Source organism: Lissotriton helveticus, chromosome 4_1 (genome assembly GCF_964261635.1).
Source record: "Lissotriton helveticus chromosome 4_1, aLisHel1.1, whole genome shotgun sequence".
In the NCBI taxonomy this organism is placed as follows: domain Eukaryota; kingdom Metazoa; phylum Chordata; class Amphibia; order Caudata; family Salamandridae; genus Lissotriton; species Lissotriton helveticus.
Genome location: NC_136063.1, coordinates 446781535 through 446806463, shown reverse-complemented (window position 1 = coordinate 446806463; position 24929 = coordinate 446781535). Strand labels below are relative to the sequence as shown.

General features: G+C 43.4%; 1 protein-coding gene across 4 annotated transcripts in view; it reads right to left on the bottom strand.

The window, feature by feature from the left end:
• Positions 1-24929, bottom strand: part of RAD54B (RAD54 homolog B) — a 608133-nt gene that overhangs the window by 501626 nt on the left and 81578 nt on the right. For 3 of the 4 annotated variants that reach the window (XM_078687026.1, XM_078687027.1, XM_078687024.1), the window contains exon 2: positions 615-764. The exons of the other annotated variant lie outside the window; for it this stretch is intronic. In XM_078687026.1, coding sequence (XP_078543152.1) covers positions 615-752 — 138 coding nt within the window. In that variant the 5' untranslated portion in view covers positions 753-764. The remainder of the gene's footprint in view (positions 1-614; positions 765-24929) is intronic. 4 annotated transcript variants of the gene reach the window in all.

Genomic DNA, 24929 nt, shown 5'->3' with positions numbered 1-24929 from the left:
CCAAACCAGGCATATGCGTATTTTCTATCAATGGAGGATAGTTTGATTTACCACAATCAGTAACCTGTGCAAAACAACAAAAACTGGTTACAAAGCACCATATACGTGCTGTTAACTAAACTTTACTACCTGAACTGTACAGCCTACTCATGCCAAGCGATGGACAACCGCTCACCCTCAAGGAACACAACACCCAGCAAAGCCCTACAGTAGAAAAACACACACAAATATAGTACACTACAAACAGCTATGGCTGGATCAGAGATCACATTCATCCCACTAAATAAATATGACCTAAAACTAACCACTAATTCAAAAGCACTACAAAGCCATATAAATAGCATAACTGTTTTATATAAGTGCTGATCAGATAACATTACATTGTTAAACGCAATAGAAAAACCTTTAAATGTATAAATAGACTATTGAACCGTTATGCTGACAATACAATGTCAGTGATGGGCAAAATAATGTTGGACGACTTTAAAATGGAAAAATTCTTCAGATTCCTTCAGCATTAAATGCCAAACAGATCAATGTAACAAAATCAAAAAATAGCAGGAGTTAATTATAGCAAGAAGGTGATCATCGCAATTATACAACTTTCTATTTACCTGATCAGTCTTAACAACTGAACTGAGCTGCTTCGGATCATTATTCAGATAGGAAACATTTGTTTTTCCAGGGGGTGTGAACTTTGGTTTTTTAGCCACGTTGCCCAACAACTGACTTGGAGCAGCTGACCTTCTCATGCTTCAATTTATCTGAAAAACAGTAGTGGCACACAACTTGGTAAAATTTGCATCCAACAGAAGCGTACAATATTTCACCCCTAAATACAGTCCCTTTTCTGAGACATGTTTATGCACACTCGCCCTCAAACTTCAAGTTTAATACCTTCATTAAAATGTGTCTCATTTTTAACACACGATCATTCTACATGAAGTCTGCGACTGTTTTTGTCACATTTCTAAAAATGTACATAAAATAAAACAATGGATGGGGGACATGTCTGCTAGCTGTAGGAGCCAGCCTAGAGCTCTCCTCTAGGCACTTGCAGCATTGGTGTGTAGTATTTGGGGCTTACCTGCTGCATAAATGCGGAATTAGCGGTCACTGGGGGAGTTGGGAGGGGCGCATGGTAATACAAAGCGATGTGGATGTCCGGAGCTCTGCCACGGAGCCATGTGGCAGCATTAGGCTTTGGTCGACACTGTCAGGCCTCAGCCTGGATCTCCCATCAGGGTGTGGTAGGCAGCATTAGCACTGCCTGGCGGCTGCATGCAGATGCAGCACGGACGAGGTGGTTGCCGAAAGAGTAGGGGGGAGAAAAACTCCAGTAAACAGATTTTCAGCTAGGAGATCCAGTGTTAGAAGCAACACAGAATTATGGGAAAGGGTGCAGGAAGAAGCAGATAAAGTAATTTGCAGTACATGAACAGTGAAAAGGAGAAATTCTTCCACCATTGTTCTAAAACAGTGTGTATATATGCAGGCATACAAGTACTTTGTATAGTGTACTCCTGCTAAGCGCTCCCTAACCTAGTTGCCTAGGGTGGGTATTCTGCCAAGAATCCCCTACTGGGTGATCTAACTCCTCATTACCTGAAGGTAAGTGAATGCAGGACCCTGTCTTGGTCGCAAGTTCGACATTCCTCCATGGAGAGGCTAAACAGGATTCAGCAGGGCTGAGACTCCAAAAAGCAGCCTCGCAACCACAGCAGAGTGCTGCTCGGATTTAAATACGGATAGGTTTGTGAATTTATAATAGCAGTATCCATGCTTCCGCTGTCCGACATTGTTTATCTCTTGTGGAAGCTATGTCGCCTCAAGGATGAATAACAAACAACAACATTTGCACAATATGTGTACAGGCCTTGCACTTAATGTTCAAGGAGTCGCGATAGTATACTAATGAAATGGAATTTTAAGCAATGTGGTTTCAGAAAAACGAATGCTGCACTGTTGCACAAGGAAATGCGTTTAAGTCACTGTGTCGAAAAGAAGTCAACTTCCTAGCCACTTGACAATATTGTGCATATGTTTTGGAGCTGTCCGGAGGCCACAACACTAAGGGAAGTGGTGTCTGATGCACTGACAGAGGTGAGTGGCCGTAGAGATGTGTACACATTGGAAGGCTCATGGTTGGCACTGGTTAAGGCCCTGAAAGCTGCAAAAGCTGCAGACAGATTCATAGATTTGGAGTTGCAGATTGCTCGTCGACTAATAACCACGCATTGGAAAGCTCAGACATTACTAGGTAAAGCTCATTGGTGCAAGGCGAAGCTCAAATGAGGACTGGCGGCGGCTGTGGCGCTCAGACGAATGGAGGCCTGAGGACTGAACAAATATAGTAGCGGATTGGAAGACACGGTTAGCTGACTTGTAAACCTACTTCGAGGATCGGGTTGGCTAGCACTGGCACTCATGCTTATAATCACATGCAATCCCTGGTGGATCTGGGATGTCGTGCCCTCCTAATCCCACTTCTATTTTCCAGCTAGCCTATACATGTTTAACGTTCCTCTGTGCTGCTACTATTGCCTGCCTTTTCCTATTGGTGTAGCAAAGCTTCCCTAGTGCATGCCCTCATGTTTCGAAGGGATGTTACTGTGGACATTTCAGGTAAAATACTGGACTCCCTGGAGGACAATGCGGCTCTAAAATGGAAAGGATTCACGCTAGTGATTGTAACAATACTGAATGGGCAGATGCCTCCGCATGACGTCTCATGTTCCATTGATTTTTTTTCATGTGTGTAGAAAGAACCAAAGCTCCTGTTAATGTCTGTGCGATAGAATGCCAATACTAGATTTGTCGTGGATATACCATCAATGCAAATGTATCTCGACACAGATGTGATGCATTTAATTGTGATGGGAGTTCAGCTATAGGTTTCGGTTGTACAGTATGCGGCGCTCACACAGTGCTGGCCGGAGTGGTGATGATGGATAGAATTAAAGAAGGTTTAAACGGTGCAGACGGTATAGAGGGAAACCTGAAAGCCTCTCAAAAGTGAGCCGGCATTAAGATGCCTGGACACTTGTACAAACTACACACAGGTACTGTGCACAAGTATGGTAGAGCCGTATCATGTGATACGATGGTTATAGACAAAGAGAAGCATCAAATAACGTTAATGAGTTCAGAATGGTCGGTTGATAAGTTCAGTGTTGGTCTTTATTTCTTTGTCTTGTTTTGACATACGCCAGCCGACACGTGTTTCATCAACAGGATACAACCTGTGACTCATCAGGGCTGAAGGGGCGCGACGAATATCAGAGAATCGAGTTTGAAAAGTTCCGGGATAAAAGGGGATCGACGTCAGCATGTGTACTCGCTGGACGTCACGCCGCCAAGCAGTGAAATGTTGCTTCTGCGGGTGGTACTTAGGAATGAAGGAAACGCTCCTAGGCCGGGGTCTGGCGGTGGATAATGGAGAGCGTGTCAAAGGATCCTTTTCCATTTCCGGTTTCCGCCCCAGCTCACGCCTGTGTTTTTTTTTTTCACTTTGCACTTCGCTGACATACAGGGTGACACGCTCTCCATTATCCACCGCCAGACCCCGGCCTGGGAGCGTTTCCTTCATTCCTAAGTACCACCCGCAGAAGCAACATTCCACTGCTTGGCGGCGTGACGTCCAGCGAGTACACATGCGGACGTCGATCCCCTTTTATCCCGGAACTTTTCAAACTCGATTCTCTGATATTCGTCGCGCCCCTTCAGCCCTGATGAGTCACAGGTTGTATCCTGTTGATGAAACACGTGTCGGCTGGCGTATGTCAAAACAAGACAAAGAAATAAAGACCAACACTGAACTTATCAACCGACCATTCTGAACTCATTAACGTTATTTGATGCTTCTCTTTGTCTATAACCATCGTATCACATGATACGGCTCTACCATACGTGTGCACAGTACCTGTGTGTAATTTAATTGTGATATTGACAAATGCAAATAAACATGGATTCATTTTTTTTTTTTTTAAGTGTTGGGAGTGAAATGGGTCCAAAAAAGATCGCAATTTACCCATTACACACACAAGTCAATTACATGAGCAATGCTATGCGAGCCGAGCCAGGATATTAAAACAAGGCTGATCACCATGACGTTTAGACAAAACTGAAGGGTGACTGGTCTGATTTTATATTCGCTCTCTCACCCCACTCTGTCATTAACAGTTCTTGTGTGACATGAGTGCGCTAGGGCTTTTCTTTACCCAGCCAATCCAGATGCCTTCCAAAAGACATCTTGGGCTAGGCTCTCCAGACCTGTGCATCCCCTAAGAATTCACAACAGGCCCTCAGAGGTTAGCAGACCACAGGTGAAGAATCACCCGTGTAAAGGGATTTTTCATTTTGACATTTAAAACGGAGTTTCAATCAGTTAAACCTGTGCTCAACACCTGGTAGCTGTGACACAGAGCACACAGGCTTAACCTAGAGAAAGAGTGTAAAATGTTTAGCAGTACCAAAAATTAAGAAGACTAAAAACAAGCCAAGCGAAGATGGTGGTTTAAGTGAAAGCTCCCATAGAGGAAACATAACCCCAGCATAATCCTAACAAGACATTGGGTGAGATACCTCCGCTGGGCATTCAAAACAATCTGGGTGACGGTAGGGTCTCCCTTAGCCGACGATCCAGAGAGGGGCCAGCGTTCGGTTGGGTTGCGCAAGTCTGAGTATTGGGGAAGCCGATCACTCCCCCGTATCATCAGCCAGTGATAAGGCAAGTGGAGAACCAGTGGAGGCCAGGGTGGTCAGGAGCGAGGATCGGCTGCTTCCTCGGGCATGGTGGAGTGCAAAGCCAGGGGCAGAGATTGCCTGTAGTATGGATTGAAGGCAGAAGGGAGGTGTAGTATACAGGGGGAGTGGGGAAACACACCTCTGTATTAAAGAGATAATGTGAATGTGGTGGAGTGCCCATTGTTGAGCAGAGAGGTGGGCCTGCGGCAAAGGCAACATCAGAGGAGACCAGGTGCAAAAAAGTGGCCGGGCCTTTGAGAACTGCAAGCAGCCCTCCTACTGCTCTGCACACATTCTCTCTAATCCCCAATTGGCAGAGGATAACATGGGGCCCTTCCCCTGTTCCCTCCCCCCCCCCCAGCCCTTCCCACCTGAATAGCTTCAGTTGTGTTAACAGGTGAAAACCTCTGCAGTGAGAATGGCTCAGTGGACTGCAGTGAAGAAGCACTGGGTCAGGACAAACAGTGGGGAGATAGCCAACTCGGGTACTCTGGATGAGGGGCTGATTTGGGTCCGGACTTTCAGGCCTGTGTCCGGCTAGGTGGTGTCAGCCATGTTAGAAGTAACATGGACGCTGGTGGCTGAAGCCTCTGAGGTGCTACAGACCCGAAAAAGCCAGTAATGCCTCATAATAACACAATGCCTCATGACAAGGCTCATAAACAAGCAGTACCAAACAGACTGGAAAATGATGCTTTACGCACCGCTACATCTGGGGAGAAACCCGACCAAGGCTAAATCTTGCATCAGAAGATAATATTAGAGCAAAACCCATCAAATAGTGCATTACTGCAGGCGGTCCAAGTAACTAGATCCGTGGTGGAACATAAATTTGACACAGTTGCACTGGACATTAATCTTGTGTAGGAGGCAGAGCACACTTTGGAAGAACATGCCAAAGCAATTCAACTATTCAAAAAAAGAGGTCAGGGCAGAAAAAGCAGAAAGGAGGTCCAGGCACAGTAAATGTGGAGCCTCCCTGAAAAAAGCAGAAGGGAGAGCAGCAGAGAAATGTGTAGAGGTTTCATCAGAACCAAGTCGCAGACTGCAAATGTATCCAGCCTCTTCACTGTGAAAAGAGCACACAGAATCCCAGGTACACTTCCAAAACTGGGGATGCGGCCCTGGCCACTTATTGCACGGATTTTAAACTACATTAACCAGGATACCATTCTATGGATGGCACAGCAGAACAATCCCATCATATTTGAGAACCATGAAATTATGGTCCTGCAGGAGGTACAGCTCAGATGCCATACCTTTAACAAAGCCAAGATTGAGCTGCATAAGAGAAATATTCAGCATATGAGGGTATTCCCCGCAAAGCTTAGAATACTGGTAGAGGGATGGTCATGGTCCTTTGTGACACTAGAGGAGATATGGGAATGGCAGGAGGACTAACATCCCACAGAAAATAATCAACAGAAAAACCCAGAGCGGTCAAGGCAGGAGACGGAGCCAACACCTGCAGGCCCCTGCCCACTAGAAAAAGCACAGCAGGAACAAGAAACCTGACTTTACAAGGGACTGAAACTACTAGAATCCTATTGGTTGACCCAGTGTAGTATGGTTGACCCAGTGTAGTATAGTAATGTTTTGTACTATGGAAAATATAGAGATAGAAGCACAAATGAATACATCTGACCTTACATCATTCTTTCTCTTTTATGTTCGTGTAGATCTTTGAAAGATCAAAGTTGTTCGTTGTCAGAATGTTGGGGAGGTTCTGGGGCTGGTCGCTCCTCAGTTGAGAATTTATTCCAGGACCCGAAGGATGGATTGTGCGTGGGTCTCAAATTTCTGGAATTAAAAAACTACATAAGAAACATAAGGACTCAGCGTTTGTTCCTGGGCACCGCACACCACCACATACTTTTTGTACCAGAAGTGGGGTTGTTGGACGCTGACCGCTGCAGTTGTGCTTCCAGGAGTTGCTATTGGTCTGATCAAACCCGCCGACAGCCCGGTTCGAAAGTATACTGTTTCACCTTCTCTGGATTTAGGTTGGGTGTCGAACCAAGGTGTATAAACTACAGTGCTGTTGGATTTATTTTTGGATGGTGAATCGTGGTTGTTGGATTTATTTTTGGGGATGATTGATCGCTGCAACTTCTCCGTAACTAACCATTACTCCCTCAAGACTGTTTCCCCAGCATGTAGAGCCGATTCAGGATTCCACGTGGAGTAGCCAGCGCACGTACTCCCTAGAGACGGTTTTCTCTAGTGCACAGAGTAGCCAGTGCATGCATTTTCATCTTGCGGATAGCTGAGCGTTCTGGATGATCGTGCCCCACAATGCACCGCGTTAAGAATAAGGGGAGCGCCAGACGCTAGTGGCCATTTTCTTTTGTGTACTTTAGGGATTACAACCAGGAACTCATCCAGACTGAAAAGATTAACTCTTTATGCCGCATACAGGGGTTGGCGAATTGTGGTGTGATTCTCTGTCACAGCTACCTGAGAACGTCTGCATATCTCATACATGTGGAGCAGTTGCTTATACCACAGGTGACATTCGTTTGTCCAGAAAAAACCATGAAATAATTCCTCTTCGTTTTAATCTGTTAACGTTGGATACTCCTGCACATATTTGAAGTGAGTAATTAATTGAGAAATTTTAATTTATGAAAATGGCAACTCCTCACTGTGTTATCCAACCACTTTCATTTCTCCAGAGACCAGGGGAACCCAATTTGAAATAGAAAGGACAGTTTGGCTTTTTGGGAAATTATCTGGTGGCTATTGATGCATGCGAACATGAGCCAGTCAGAAAACCATCCTTATTAATCATTTAGGCATAGCCAGCCAGAGAGTTTTCCATAACCTACCTCAGGCTACAGTACCCGTTGGTGACATTTGTACTTGGAGACGAAGGATGAAAAGACAATACTCTGAGGAGTAGGGTGTACTCTTAGAACATCACAATTTGTTTTAAGCGCATACAAGGAAGGGATGTAATAAACAACACAAATGCCAGTACTGGACTCTGTTCTCTAAATTTTGTTATAACCCATATGAACAAAACATATCGGTCTGTTAGATTTAACGTCACTAGTTTATTATTTTATTGGTTTCATTAGTCCGTGTCTTTTTTTGCTTATTTTATCAAAAACATTTTTTGTGCATAGACAAAATATACAATTGAAAACGACTTATAATCACTCTCTATACATATTTACAACACATACATTCCAATTTATTTTGGCGAAAACATTCATCCTACATTCATACATTCCCAAACAAATAACATAAGTCCATAAAGTGTGGCCCTTTGTCAACAAAAATGTTTTCTAACATATACAGTCTATGTGACCTAGTATCCTATTTTAATACAATGGTACTACAAGCAATGTTAAATTGGAACTAGATTTTACATGTTCCTAACAAAAGTCCTTCTAGATTTTATGGTTGACAATGGGCCATCTAAGGTCGACGCGTTTCGAACTCCCCAAGTGCGGGGTTCTCCTCAGGACCAAAAACTCTAAAACACAAGAAACAGATGTGTCAGAAATCGTCCTATATTCCAACAAATTACATTCTTAAACGAACAGTCTCAGCCACCGGTCGGCTGCCTTATGCCTACCTTATTCCTAATGCATATAAATTCCATTTAGGATTTGGGGTTCATGTAATGTAATCACCGTGTTCTAAACAAAAAACAGACCGTAATACACAAACATTAATACAGTGTCCTAATCTATTCTGACCGCTATTCACCAGTAAGCATCTAGACCATCACGGTGATAAAAACACTAACCTTGTTGACTTTGTACGGTGTGAGCCAAAGGAAGAATCTGGGCGGAACAAAACTAAAAGTTACTAGAGGCAGTTCGACCGGGTTGGTCTTAAAACTCGCAATTGGATGTTCCACTAACCTTGATTTTATAATAGCGTCACTGGAGTACCTAAGAACAAACACGGATGATAGGAATTACTTGTTATGTCTTGCCAAGAGCAAGCATGTTATTGGCTCAATCGGCGTGGTTTAACTCTTACCCGGTATCCAGCACAAATAATCCAATCCGGGCTCGAGAGGGACTGCCGGCGGTCGCCGTTTATGCGATCCTGCAAGCATAACGCGTGGCGATTAGTTAGTTGAAATATCGCTCGGATTCATGCGCTGGGTGAAACTCAAAATCGCTTTTCCTGCTACTTACATTTTTCGCTGTCTGTTTCATTCGAGGCGCTCCGAGTCTTTGCCTTCGAAAGTGACGTCGTCACTTTCTGTACTCCTTCCTGATCACATGGGTGTCTTTTTCTTAAAGGTGAGTTACCTACACTCCTTCCTGGAAGCCTTCTTCTTAAAGTGGCAATACTAAGTGAACCTTTTAAAGCTTTATTCATATAAAAGCATGTACAATGTTTTCTTGACATGATTTTGGAGAAGATTAAAATGAAGCTAAAGGGATAGTATATCTGATGTTTGTATTTATGACTGCTGACCCAGAACCCAGACTGCCAACGTGTATCTACTACACGCTGTGTTCTGTATTGATCTAAGTGGTTAATCTCAAAGTGACCCCCCCGGGGGGAAAAAAATGCATGTCTCAACCAGCGCCTAGGTGTGCCATTTGAACAGCGATCCCTTTCATGCAGTGGCTTCAAAGATTTCAGAAATCTCGTTTAAGCCATTTAAGGCAGTGTTGAACTTCATTATTAGCAATGCTTCTTGTTGTCCCAATCTTGACTATGTCCCCTCCTCGAGGGTCCTGGTCTATTTTCGAGATGATAGTCCAGCATAAATCCTCCTCTTTATGTTTCTTTGTCAGCCAGTGTTGAACCAGTGGCGCATTAGGTACTTCTCTTCTTATACGTGATTTATGTTGCGTAATCCGTTGGCGTACCTCGTGTGGTTTTACCAATATATAGTTTCGGACACGGACACACAATCCCATATACCACATTCTTGGTCTGGCAATTTGTAAACTTATGTCTCCAGTGTATCCCGTCAAAACTGAACACTGCACCCTCCACTGTTTGTTCACAGCATGTACAATTTCCACACTTGTGGTGTCCCACTATTGGAGGTAATCCCATCATCCCTCTTAATGTGGGTTTAGTATTTCGAGGTAATGCTGCCCTAACGACATGATTGGCCACACTCCTTTCTTTCCTAAAAGCAAAAAGAGGGGATTCCTGTAGGTCACAATGAAGATGTTTCACCAGATGCCAGTTTTGCATCACAATCTTTTGCAATTGATGTACATTGGGACCAAATGTGGTAACACACACTATCCTTTTTGAGTCAGGTTGTTTCTTTTTTTGTAACAAAGTTTCCCGGGGGACCCACCACGCTCTTCTCAATGAATGTTTTAGTAACTTCTTTGGGTATCCTCTTTCAAGTAATCGTCCCAACAGCTCATTGGCATGTTTAAAATATTCGTCTCTGTTGGAGCAATTTCTCCTTATTCGAAGAAATTGCCCGAAGGGCAGATTTTGTTTGAGACTTCTAGGATGGTGACTTTTAAAATGCAATGCTTTGTTTCTATCAGTTGCTTTGCGAAACAACGTTGTACCCAATGTGCCTTCTGTTGCATACACTTCCACATCTAAAAAGGTGATACTTTTATTGGATGCTGTATGACTGAATTTAAAGTCCTCAGTTCTTGAATTGAGCCAAGTCACGAAGTTATTGAGTCTCTCATGTGTCCCTGACCAAATAAAAAATACATCATCGAAGTATCGCATATATTTGGTGATGAATTCGGAAAAAGGGTTATTATATGAGAATCTATTTTCATATAGACCCATAAATAATACGGCCAGTTCCGATGCAAAAGGGCAGCCCAGGGCCTGCCCCTTGATCTGGAAAAAGAATTCTGTGCCAAACTGGAAGTAGTTTTTTTGTAAGGCGAATTTGGCGAGTCTCATTCTGAAATCTGTAGGCACTCTAGTCGGACGTTCCCTTTGATCCAAGAAGAAAGTTAACGTTTCTAATGCTTGTTCTTGAGGTATTTGGGTATACAATGAAACCACGTCCATTGTAACCATTAACTGACTAGTCTCCTCAAAACGGACTGATGTTATTTCATTCAGAAAAGCTGTTGTATCCTTGAGATGCGCCGGAATTTGTTCCACAAAAGGTTTCAGAAAAACAAAATCGATATATTTTGCCACCGGTTCTGCCAAAGATTCGCACCCCGAAACAATTGGGCGACCTGGGGGGTCGTTTGCATCTTTGTGCATTTTTGGGAGTACATAAAAAACAGGAATCCTAGGGTTCTTGTTCTGAAGGTAAACAAATTCCTTTGATCCTAGGATGCCTGAGACGCGTCCCTCTTGAAGGATGGCAAAAAGCTCATTTTGCAATTCCTTTGTAGGATTGTTGCTGATTTTTTTATAGCAGGTTTGATCTTCAAGTTGGCGTCTCACTTCTTTTTTTATATTTATTAATGTCCCAAAGGACGACCGCTCCACCTTTGTCCGCCTGCTTGATTATTAGTTATTTGTCATTTTTTAGAGAACTGATTGCATCTTTCTCATTTTTAGATAAGTTGAAGTTAACATAATGTTTCTTCTTCTCCAGGTCTGCTATCCCTGATAGTATGGTCCTCTCAAATGTAATGACCTCTTTGGGGGTCTTAAATGCCGGTGGACAAAACAATGATTTTTTACGTAGGACCGTGACTTCTGTACTCTGAATCTCTGGTGTATCTTTAAAGAATGTTTTCAGCCGTATTTTCCGTCAGAATTCTGTCGCTTCCAATTTCATTTTTACAAAGTCCGTTGGTCCTTTGGGCAATTTCTTCGAATAAGGAGAAATTGCTCCAACAAAGACGAATATTTTAAACATGCCAATGAGCTGTTGGGACGATTACTTGAAAGAGGATACCCAAAGAAGTTACTAAAACATTCATTGAGAAGAGCGTGGTGGGTCCCCCGGGAAACTTTGTTACAAAAAAAGAAACGACCTGACTCAAAAAGGATAGTGTGTGTTACCACATTTGGTCCCAATGTACATCAATTGCAAAAGATTGTGATGCAAAACTGGCATCTGGTGAAACATCTTCATTATGACCTACAGGAAACCCCTCTTGTACATGCTGTGAACAAACAGTGGAGGGCGCAGTGTTCAGTTTTGACGGGATACACTGGAGACATGATAAGTTTACAAATTGCCAGACCAAGAATGTGGTATATGGGATTGTGTGTCCGTAACTATATATTGGTAAAACCACACAAGAGGCACGCCAACGGATTATGCAACATAAATCCCCGGAAGCTTGTTTCCTTCCCAGTGTAAGAATTGGCTTTTGTAGTCTGGTCTGCCCTGTTCCCATGATGCACTGGGCCAGGGACAGACTAATTTGCATACAGCCAGGTTCTGAAACTGGGATGGTGCAATGAGCTAAAAAACGGTGTTGGATCTAGCCCTGATCTCTTGACTGGGTGAGAGTACTCTGCTTAATTCAGAGACTCTGTCCATCACCACCCCTTGTTGTAAATAATTTTGTCCACCCTAAGCGTGGAAGGGTATACTCAGATGTGAGTCCCTTGCTCATTGCACCATCAGGATTCAAGCAAGCCGGGCCGAAGACGGCTGGAATGCCAGAAACCGGTCCCCGGAAGCTTGTTTCCTTCCCAGTGTAAGAATTGGCTTTTGTAGTCTGGTCTGCCCTGTTCCCATGATGCACTGGGCCAGGGACAGACTAATTTGCATACAGCCAGGTTCTGAAACTGGGATGGTGCAATGAGCTAAAAAACGGTGTTGGATCTAGCCCTGATCTCTTGACTGGGTGAGAGTACTCTGCTTAATTCAGAGACTCTGTCCATCACCACCCCTTGTTGTAAATAATTTTGTCCACCCTAAGCGTGGAAGGGTATACTCAGATGTGAGTCCCTTGCTCATTGCACCATCAGGATTCAAGCAAGCCGGGCCGAAGACGGCTGGAATGCCAGAAACCGGTCCCCGGAAGCTTGTTTCCTTCCCAGTGTAAGAATTGGCTTTTGTAGTCTGGTCTGCCCTGTTCCCATGATGCACTGGGCCAGGGACAGACTAATTTGCATACAGCCAGGTTCTGAAACTGGGATGGTGCAATGAGCTAAAAAACGGTGTTGGATCTAGCCCTGATCTCTTGACTGGGTGAGAGTACTCTGCTTAATTCAGAGACTCTGTCCATCACCACCCCTTGTTGTAAATAATTTTGTCCACCCTAAGCGTGGAAGGGTATACTCAGATGTGAGTCCCTTGCTCATTGCACCATCAGGATTCAAGCAAGCCGGGCCGAAGACGGCTGGAATGCCAGAAACCGGTCCCCGGAAGCTTGTTTCCTTCCCAGTGTAAGAATTGGCTTTTGTAGTCTGGTCTGCCCTGTTCCCATGATGCACTGGGCCAGGGACAGACTAATTTGCATACAGCCAGGTTCTGAAACTGGGATGGTGCAATGAGCTAAAAAACGGTGTTGGATCTAGCCCTGATCTCTTGACTGGGTGAGAGTACTCTGCTTAATTCAGAGACTCTGTCCATCACCACCCCTTGTTGTAAATAATTTTGTCCACCCTAAGCGTGGAAGGGTATACTCAGATGTGAGTCCCTTGCTCATTGCACCATCAGGATTCAAGCAAGCCGGGCCGAAGACGGCTGGAATGCCAGAAACCGGTCCCCGGAAGCTTGTTTCCTTCCCAGTGTAAGAATTGGCTTTTGTAGTCTGGTCTGCCCTGTTCCCATGATGCACTGGGCCAGGGACAGACTAATTTGCATACAGCCAGGTTCTGAAACTGGGATGGTGCAATGAGCTAAAAAACGGTGTTGGATCTAGCCCTGATCTCTTGACTGGGTGAGAGTACTCTGCTTAATTCAGAGACTCTGTCCATCACCACCCCTTGTTGTAAATAATTTTGTCCACCCTAAGCGTGGAAGGGTATACTCAGATGTGAGTCCCTTGCTCATTGCACCATCAGGATTCAAGCAAGCCGGGCCGAAGACGGCTGGAATGCCAGAAACCGGTCCCCGGAAGCTTGTTTCCTTCCCAGTGTAAGAATTGGCTTTTGTAGTCTGGTCTGCCCTGTTCCCATGATGCACTGGGCCAGGGACAGACTAATTTGCATACAGCCAGGTTCTGAAACTGGGATGGTGCAATGAGCTAAAAAACGGTGTTGGATCTAGCCCTGATCTCTTGACTGGGTGAGAGTACTCTGCTTAATTCAGAGACTCTGTCCATCACCACCCCTTGTTGTAAATAATTTTGTCCACCCTAAGCGTGGAAGGGTATACTCAGATGTGAGTCCCTTGCTCATTGCACCATCAGGATTCAAGCAAGCCGGGCCGAAGACGGCTGGAATGCCAGAAACCGGTCCCCGGAAGCTTGTTTCCTTCCCAGTGTAAGAATTGGCTTTTGTAGTCTGGTCTGCCCTGTTCCCATGATGCACTGGGCCAGGGACAGACTAATTTGCATACAGCCAGGTTCTGAAACTGGGATGGTGCAATGAGCTAAAAAACGGTGTTGGATCTAGCCCTGATCTCTTGACTGGGTGAGAGTACTCTGCTTAATTCAGAGACTCTGTCCATCACCACCCCTTGTTGTAAATAATTTTGTCCACCCTAAGCGTGGAAGGGTATACTCAGATGTGAGTCCCTTGCTCATTGCACCATCAGGATTCAAGCAAGCCGGGCCGAAGACGGCTGGAATGCCAGAAACCGGTCCCCGGAAGCTTGTTTCCTTCCCAGTGTAAGAATTGGCTTTTGTAGTCTGGTCTGCCCTGTTCCCATGATGCACTGGGCCAGGGACAGACTAATTTGCATACAGCCAGGTTCTGAAACTGGGATGGTGCAATGAGCTAAAAAACGGTGTTGGATCTAGCCCTGATCTCTTGACTGGGTGAGAGTACTCTGCTTAATTCAGAGACTCTGTCCATCACCACCCCTTGTTGTAAATAATTTTGTCCACCCTAAGCGTGGAAGGGTATACTCAGATGTGAGTCCCTTGCTCATTGCACCATCAGGATTCAAGCAAGCCGGGCCGAAGACGGCTGGAATGCCAGAAACCGGTCCCCGGAAGCTTGTTTCCTTCCCAGTGTAAGAATTGGCTTTTGTAGTCTGGTCTGCCCTGTTCCCATGATGCACTGGGCCAGGGACAGACTAATTTGCATACAGCCAGGTTCTGAAACTGGGATGGTGCAATGAGCTAAAAAACGGTGTTGGATCTAGCCCTGATCTCTTGACTGGGTGAGAGTACTCTGCTTAATTCAGAGACTCTGTCCATCACCACCCCTTGTTGTAAATAATTTTGTCCACCCTAAGCGTGGAAGGGTATACTCAGATGTGAGTCCCTTGCTCATTGCACCATCAGGATTCAAGCAAGCCGGGCCGAAGACGGCTGGAATGCCAGAAACCGGTCCCCGGAAGCTTGTTTCCTTCCCAGTGTAAGAATTGGCTTTTGTAGTCTGGTCTGCCCTGTTCCCATGATGCACTGGGCCAGGGACAGACTAATTTGCATACAGCCAGGTTCTGAAACTGGGATGGTGCAATGAGCTAAAAAACGGTGTTGGATCTAGCCCTGATCTCTTGACTGGGTGAGAGTACTCTGCTTAATTCAGAGACTCTGTCCATCACCACCCCTTGTTGTAAATAATTTTGTCCACCCTAAGCGTGGAAGGGTATACTCAGATGTGAGTCCCTTGCTCATTGCACCATCAGGATTCAAGCAAGCCGGGCCGAAGACGGCTGGAATGCCAGAAACCGGTCCCCGGAAGCTTGTTTCCTTCCCAGTGTAAGAATTGGCTTTTGTAGTCTGGTCTGCCCTGTTCCCATGATGCACTGGGCCAGGGACAGACTAATTTGCATACAGCCAGGTTCTGAAACTGGGATGGTGCAATGAGCTAAAAAACGGTGTTGGATCTAGCCCTGATCTCTTGACTGGGTGAGAGTACTCTGCTTAATTCAGAGACTCTGTCCATCACCACCCCTTGTTGTAAATAATTTTGTCCACCCTAAGCGTGGAAGGGTATACTCAGATGTGAGTCCCTTGCTCATTGCACCATCAGGATTCAAGCAAGCCGGGCCGAAGACGGCTGGAATGCCAGAAACCGGTCCCCGGAAGCTTGTTTCCTTCCCAGTGTAAGAATTGGCTTTTGTAGTCTGGTCTGCCCTGTTCCCATGATGCACTGGGCCAGGGACAGACTAATTTGCATACAGCCAGGTTCTGAAACTGGGATGGTGCAATGAGCTAAAAAACGGTGTTGGATCTAGCCCTGATCTCTTGACTGGGTGAGAGTACTCTGCTTAATTCAGAGACTCTGTCCATCACCACCCCTTGTTGTAAATAATTTTGTCCACCCTAAGCGTGGAAGGGTATACTCAGATGTGAGTCCCTTGCTCATTGCACCATCAGGATTCAAGCAAGCCGGGCCGAAGACGGCTGGAATGCCAGAAACCGGTCCCCGGAAGCTTGTTTCCTTCCCAGTGTAAGAATTGGCTTTTGTAGTCTGGTCTGCCCTGTTCCCATGATGCACTGGGCCAGGGACAGACTAATTTGCATACAGCCAGGTTCTGAAACTGGGATGGTGCAATGAGCTAAAAAACGGTGTTGGATCTAGCCCTGATCTCTTGACTGGGTGAGAGTACTCTGCTTAATTCAGAGACTCTGTCCATCACCACCCCTTGTTGTAAATAATTTTGTCCACCCTAAGCGTGGAAGGGTATACTCAGATGTGAGTCCCTTGCTCATTGCACCATCAGGATTCAAGCAAGCCGGGCCGAAGACGGCTGGAATGCCAGAAACCGGTCCCCGGAAGCTTGTTTCCTTCCCAGTGTAAGAATTGGCTTTTGTAGTCTGGTCTGCCCTGTTCCCATGATGCACTGGGCCAGGGACAGACTAATTTGCATACAGCCAGGTTCTGAAACTGGGATGGTGCAATGAGCTAAAAAACGGTGTTGGATCTAGCCCTGATCTCTTGACTGGGTGAGAGTACTCTGCTTAATTCAGAGACTCTGTCCATCACCACCCCTTGTTGTAAATAATTTTGTCCACCCTAAGCGTGGAAGGGTATACTCAGATGTGAGTCCCTTGCTCATTGCACCATCAGGATTCAAGCAAGCCGGGCCGAAGACGGCTGGAATGCCAGAAACCGGTCCCCGGAAGCTTGTTTCCTTCCCAGTGTAAGAATTGGCTTTTGTAGTCTGGTCTGCCCTGTTCCCATGATGCACTGGGCCAGGGACAGACTAATTTGCATACAGCCAGGTTCTGAAACTGGGATGGTGCAATGAGCTAAAAAACGGTGTTGGATCTAGCCCTGATCTCTTGACTGGGTGAGAATACTCTGCTTAATTCAGAGACTCTGTCCATCACCACCCCTTGTTGTAAATAATTTTGTCCACCCTAAGCGTGGAAGGGTATACTCAGATGTGAGTCCCTTGCTCATTGCACCATCAGGATTCAAGCAAGCCGGGCCGAAGACGGCTGGAATGCCAGAAACCGGTCCCCGGAAGCTTGTTTCCTTCCCAGTGTAAGAATTGGCTTTTGTAGTCTGGTCTGCCCTGTTCCCATGATGCACTGGGCCAGGGACAGACTAATTTGCATACAGCCAGGTTCTGAAACTGGGATGGTGCAATGAGCTAAAAAACGGTGTTGGATCTAGCCCTGATCTCTTGACTGGGTGAGAGTACTCTGCTTAATTCAGAGACTCTGTCCATCACCACCCCTTGTTGTAAATAACTGGTTCAACACTGGCTGACGAAGAAACATAAAGAGGAGGATTTACGCTGGACTATCATCTCGAAAAAAGACCAGGACCCTTGAGGAGGGGACATAGAGTCAAGATTGGGACAATGAGAAGCATTGCTAATAATGAAGTTCAACACTGCCTTAAATGGCTTAAACGAGATTTCTGAAATCTTTAAAGCCACTGCATGAAAGGGATCGCTGTTCAAATGGCACACCTAGGCGCTGGTTGAGACATGCATTTTTCCCCCCCAGGGGGGTCACTTTGAGATTAACCACTTTGATCAATACAGAACACAGCGTGTAGTAGATACACGTTGGCAGTCTGGGTCCGGGTCAGCAGTCATAAATACAAACTTCAGATATACTATCCCTTTAGCTTCATTTTAATCTTCTCCAAAATCATGCCAAGAAAACGTTGTACATGCTTTTATATGAATAAAGCTTTAAAAGGTTCACTTAGTATTGCCCCTTTAAGAAGAAGGCTTCCAGGAAGGAGTGTAGGTAATTCACCTTTAAGAAAAAGACACCCATGTGATCAGGAAGGAGTGGTCACTTTCGAAGGCAAAGACTCGGAGCGCCTCGACTGAAACAGACACCGAAAAATGTAAGTAGCAGGAAAAGCGATTTTGAGTTTCACCCAGCGCATGAATCCGAGCGATATTTCAACTAACTAATCGCCACGCGTTATGCTTGCAGGATCGCATAAACGGCGACTGCCGGCAGTCCCACTCAAGCCCGGATTGGATTATTTGTGCTGGATACCGGGTAAGAGTTAAACCACGCCGATTGAGCCAATAACATGCTTGCTCTTGGGAAGACATAACAAGTAATTCATATCATCCGTGTTTGTTCTTAGGTACTCCAGTGACGCTATTATAAAATCAAGGTTAGTGGAACATCCAATCGCGCGTTTTAAGATCAACCCGGTCGAACTGCCTCTAGTAACTTTTAGTTTTGTCCCGCCCAGATTCTTCCTTTGGCTCACACCGTACAAAGTCAACAAGGTTAGTGTTTTTTTCACCGTGATGGTCTAGATGCTTACTGGTGAATAGCAGTCAGAATAGATTAGGACACTGTATTAATGTTTGTGTATTACTGTCTGATTTTTTGTTTAGAACACGGTGATTACATTACATGAACCCCAAATCCTAAAGGGAATTTATATGCATTAGGAATAAGGTAGGCATAAGGCAGCCGACCGGTGGCTGAGACTGTTCGTTTAAGAATGTAATATGTTGGAATATGGGACAATTTCTGACATCTGTTTCTTGTGTTGTAGAGTTTTTGGTCCTGAGGAGAACTCCGCACTTGGGGAGTTCGAAACGCGTCGACCTTAGATGGACCATTGTCAACCATAAGATCGAGAAGGACTTTTGTTAGGAACATGTAAAATCTAGTTCCAATTTAACATTGCTTGTAGTACCATTGTATTAAAATAGGATACTAGGCCACATAGACTGTATATGTTAGAAAACATTTTTGTTGACAAAGGGCCACACTTTATGGACTTATGTTATTTGTTTGGGAATGTAGGGATGTAGGATGAATGTTTTGGCCAAAAAAATTGGAATGGATGTGTTGTAAATATGTATAGAGAGTGATTATAAGTCGTTTTCAATTGTATATTTTGTATATGCACAAAAAATGTTTTTGATGATAAAATAAGCAAAAAAAGACACGGACTAATGAAACAAATAAAATAATAAACTAGTGACGTTAAATCTAACAGACCGGTATGTTTTGTTCATCTGGGTTATAACAAAATTTAGAGAGTCCAGTACTGGCATTTGTGTTTATTACATATATTTGGCTTAGCCTTACTGGGTTAGGAGTCAAGACCCTGTTTTGTTTTCCTGACAAGGAAGGGATGACACTGTGGATGAGTTAATTGCAGTGCACTGCGCACTAGCGAGTTTGAGAGTAATGTGGAAGTCTACATAAGAGCAGTTATTGACTTGCAGGAAAACCACTTTGACAGAGGTTATAGATATAGCCAAAGGATAAATAGTGTCTTCCCAGGCTTTGTCTATCAAAGTGGTTTATCACCGATAATACTTCTGTTTATGCTGTGAAGTTTAAGGGCGCCAGAAACAAGAAAATGAATTACAGCTGCTTTAGACGTGGTTCTAAAAATCATCTGAGCAGTAGTAGTTCATGCCCGGTTCAGAACAAGAGATGCAATACTTGTTAGAAACTGGGACAGCGCTAACATGGATTGGTCAATAAATGTCAAAATAAGTGATATTGCACAATGAGAGTGAGAGGTGGAGTAGGACAGTGAGGAAGGGCTTAGAAATGTACTGTTAAAAGTTGAAGATGTGTGAGAATGGAGTTATTAGGAAAATGAAACGGCTGGTATGTGTTTCGTTATCAGGAATGGTGGACTCTGGAGCTCCCATAACTATGCTGGCAGAGAGAACATTTTATAATTTGTGGCCCAAGTCCACTGTCCTCACTAGCGCAGATGTTCATCCGAAAGCATTTGATGAGTTCAATATAGAAATGTTGGGTACTTTGTGGCTACTTTTTGGGAAGAAAAATTTGAACAAACGTTTATGTAGCAGTCAAAGGACACAACATAATTGGTTGGAAAGATTTAGCCAAGTTAGGCATTATCTTAAAACCAGTCATTCGGAATCCATTACTCTAGGTATTATTTCCATCTTATCTATTGACACTAAAAAGGAACCTACTTAGATGTTAATAGCAAAGTATCCCAGAGTGTTCAGAAATGAGATTGGAATAGTTAAAAGCTTTGAGCACCAGATCAAACTTAAGAACGGTGCCACTCTGGAGGTACAAAAGTCAGACCTGTGCCAAAAGTGTGAGAGAGGATTTGAAGTTGCTGCTGGACAAATTGTGTGAAGAAGGGGGCCATCATACCTACTGACACTTTGGAGTGGGTTTCCACAGTGGTGCTCATGAAGATGCGGTCAGAAGATCTTTGTGTATGGAATTAGGCTCCCTCAATCAAAACATTCTGATGATTGTCACCCTTGGACTCAATGTTGGGGAGGGTCTGGAGTTGAGAACGGACTCCAGGATCTGAAGGATGGCTTGTGTGCGGGTCTCATACTTCTAGAGATGGAGGCAAGTTATTGGTGGCACTAGTTACTTTGACTATTGATTTGCATTTAGCATACCATCAAATCTCCCTATTGAAACATTCTTAAGAGCTTACTACGGGTGTTAGTCCTCCATAGAAAGACCTGAAATTGTTGTTTGGGTTAGCCTCAGTGGCAAGTGTTTTCCAGAAAACGATAGATATTTTAGTTGGTGAGGAAAAATACATGCAAGGTTTTCAGGATGACATTCTTATCTTCAATGCAAAGAAGGGAAGAACATTTGAAATTACTTGAGAGAGCGCAGAGTATTCCTGAGGAGAAAAGAATGACTGAAGCCTGAAAAATTTAAATTGCAAGAAGTAGACTACTTGGGTCACACTGTTTATAAAGGAGGCATTAGGTCTAAATATTGCAATCTTGAGGCTACGCAAAAAGCCCCCCCACCAGAAATAGGAACACTCTTGGTTCTTTTTGGGGGTTGTGTGAATATTATGCCCAATTTGTTCCTGGATACGCTTAGACTATTCAGTCTCTAAGGTCATTACTGAAGAAAAAGGTGAAGTTCAATTGGTCTCAGGAAGTGAAAGAGTGAAAAAAACTGTTGTTAGAAATACCAGCTTTGAGTTCTTTTGTACCTCAAGGGAGGTCCTTCATTGTAGTGGATGCCAGTTTAAAAAGGTATTGGGCGGTCTCTGGTCAAGTGGTAGATGGTATGGGAAAACACAGTAGCTTTTGCGTCAAGGATGCTTAGTGACGTGGGGAACAATTGCAGCATTATAGAGCCGAAGGCTTTAGCTTGTACGTGGGGTGTCCAAAAATTCTAAAGCTACATTTGGGGCACCTCGTTTGATGTATTCACTGACGACAAGCGTTCGGTTTCCCTGCTGAACGGAAATGGTTTAGGTAACGTATCTGCACACTTAGTTAAACTTCTATATAAACTACATAAATATACTTTACAGGTTAAGTATTTTCAAGGAGGTAAGAATTATAGGGCAGATAGTCTTTCTAGGTTGCTTTCGCCTATGATTAAAGATAAGAATGCACGAGAAGGTGAATGTGTGATGGTGGTGGTAGATGCTATTTCTGGGTGTCAATGCACGATTGAAAACTAGTGGCTTGATGCCATGGCTCCGGATTCAGTATTGCAGAAAGTATTTCATTTTGTCAGGGTTGGATTGCCCTCTCACAAACAGTTATACAGTGATCTGCAGGCGAATAATCAAGTTGCTTCTTAATTGACTAGTAAAGGAAAGTTTTGTAAATGGTCTTTTTATACCTCTCGAAAATGTATGAGGAAAGATCATAGAGATTGCTCACGAGGGGCATTTAGGTATATCTGCCTTTTGTAAGAGATTGCATGTGTAACATGGACAAAGCTATTGCTGGACAGATCAACTTGAGAGTATTATTTCAGATACACACAAGGACAGTTAACACGCCTCTGTTTTCTGTCCGCTTACCAGAAGTATCATGGTCTAGAGTTGCACTGGATTTTCAGGTTCTTTTCTGCTCCTTCCATGCAAACATAATACATTGTGGTAGTTATTGACTTTTTCTAAATGGTTTTATTATGATTTTGTGGATGCCGCCAGTACTAAGGATGCTGTGTAATTTCATAAGATATTCTTCTTTGAGGGGTATCCCAACCAAATAATGTTGAACAATGGTACACATTTCGTGTCTGTAAGATTAAAGAATGTGTGTGTAAACATGATATCAAACATCTTCAAGTGGTTCTATAAAGCCCAGCGGAAAATGGCTTAGTAGAAAGTGCGGTCTGAACTGCCCCTTCAGCAGAGCTAGATGATCAGGAATTTCTTAGGAGGAAAACCTGGTCATACCTCAACCCTGCAAGCTAACACTGGGATTTCTCCCTTTAAACTGCTGAGAGGAAGAGAGGGAAGAACCAAATGTGTACCAGGGTGGTTGCATACTAGTTGTGAGGTGGTAGATGAAGAGGGTAAATTCGCTGAATTGAGAAAAAGATTGTAGAACAAAGAATTTAATCAAAAGGAATACTTTGATCAAAGGAAAGGTAGATCCAAATATTCTTCCCCAGTCAAAGTGTTACAGATGAACTGGGCATCTGTTCACCGTCAAAAGAAAGGGTGGAGGAACAAAAGTAGTGTTGTTCCTATTTTGCAAGAGCAAGCAAAGATCTATTGCACTTGTGTGGGAAAAGATGATGAGTTTGATGCGGACTATGGTCTTAACGAATCTGCTTGCGGTAGTGTGGGGGTCCAGAGTTCTCGCGCCAGAGGTTCAGACCAATCCTTGTCCCAGTGATGATGCTTGATGGAAAAGAATTCTGGTGCATGTAATTCTGGGGTGGACACTGGTGTGTGTAATTCTGATGCAGACTTTGAAATATCTGTAGCGGGGCAATCTTTGGTGAGACACTCATTGTGGCCCACTAAGTAGCCTACCAGGCAATTTGATTACAACTTCTCATAAGTCGATGTATGTGTCCTCTTTTCTTTTGTGAACAAAGGAGTGTAATGTAGTATGGTAATGTATTGTACTATGGAAAATGTAGAGATGTAAGATTGGATGTATTCATTTGTGTTTCTATCATTATTTCTCTTATGTTCATGGATATCGCTGAATGGGGTTGCTGAGCCTCAGAATGTTGGGGAGGTTCTGGAGCTGGTCGCTCCTCAGTTGATAACGGACTCCAGGATCTGAAGGATGGCTTGAGTGCGGGTCTCATACTTCTGGAGTTAATAAACAACATAAAAATCTTTATCGGACTCAGCGACTCTCTCGGGCACCACACAACCCCATACCCAGATGCTAAGTTATTTTGGTCACCAGAGCTGGAGGCGGTGAAGCAACAGACACCAGTGGGTATATGGCGTCACAGCAAAAGATTGGGACCCCCTCTGTATTATTTTTAGCCAGGGAAAAGAGAGGAAAAATGCAACAAGAACATGAGAAGTTCCCCTATGGCTTTATAATTTTATATTCAACATAGTTCAAAGAACATTTTTCAATAACCTCATTTAAAGACACAGATACCTTGATATTATATCATTTTCATTTTTTTCTTTATTATTTTTTTGTATATGTAAACATTTTCTTTTTTTCTTTCGTATAATTTGAATTAAATATTTTCACTGTATCAAAAATCATTTCACAATTTATATAAACATTTAAAATCTGTACTCTTCATTTCACAAATGATCAAGAAAAAAGAATCAATTAAGTGAACCCTGATAACCACACATATACCAACATACACTCTTAAACATACATTAAGGATATTGAGAGTACTGCTCACGATACAAACTGAACACCACTATTTGGATAACTACTTTGAAATATCAGAGAAGTGTTTAAATTACTGCGCCCCTTGATTCATACGTTAGAAAACTGCGTCTTCAAACTATGCCTGGTCAGACATAGAAGATACCCTGTAACCACTAAGGCAGGAAGATAAATTCTGTTGGTCCTGAGGAAGGTGGTTTCTAACCCACCGAAACGCGTAGACCTGGCGTCTTAGTCATTAACATCATCTGGACTACCTCTATCACAGAAATTAGTTATTGAATGTAGTATGCTTTGTGGGATGTATGTTTAAGAGTGTATGTTGGTATATGTGTGGTTATCAGGGTTCACTTAATTGATTCTTTTTTCTTGATCATTTGTGAAATGAAGAGTACAGATTTTAAATGTTTATATAAATTGTGAAATGATTTTTGATACAGTGAAAATATTTAATTCAAATTATACGAAAGAAAAAAAGAAAATGTTTACATATACAAAAAAATAATTAAAAAAAATGAAAATGATATATATCAAGGTATCTGTGTCTTTAAATGAGGTTATTTAAAAATGTTCTTTGAACTATGTTGAATATAAGGTATATGGCGTCACGCCTTCCTTTCACCCAAAGTAGGAGGTAGACAGTTTTTGTTGTTCTTTCTAACCTTTCACAGGTTTATATTTATAGGGGAGTGACAGACACCTGACACATTTGGGGATTTGTGTAGTTCAACACTCAAAACATAAGGCAGTAAGGTGGGCTCGAAAAATCTACTCACCCACTTGCAATTACACGTAAAATGTTATCAGGTTGAGCTATTTTTAGCACCTCCTAATCCCATCTGGTAAGTAAACTTAGGCTGAAAAGGAATCGGTGGTATGTTCATTAGGAAAGTGAATGTGCAATAAAGATGCCATTAAATCACGTTTTTATCTTGACACATTTGCTGTCTGTTCAGGGAAAGAGGTCAAATGTCAGTTTGTCTTTTTACTAATTGCTGCTTGGACAAAGCGGTTTCTTTTTCTCTCTCTTACTAGAGTTAGAGGATTTTGTCAAGTGACCTATCTGAAGATGTCAGTTATTTTTCTCTAACATAACATTTAAATTAATATCCTGTAAATTAATATTACAAATATTACAAAATATATCGGGAATTACAAAAGCAAATTTTTTGTAATTACGAAGTGT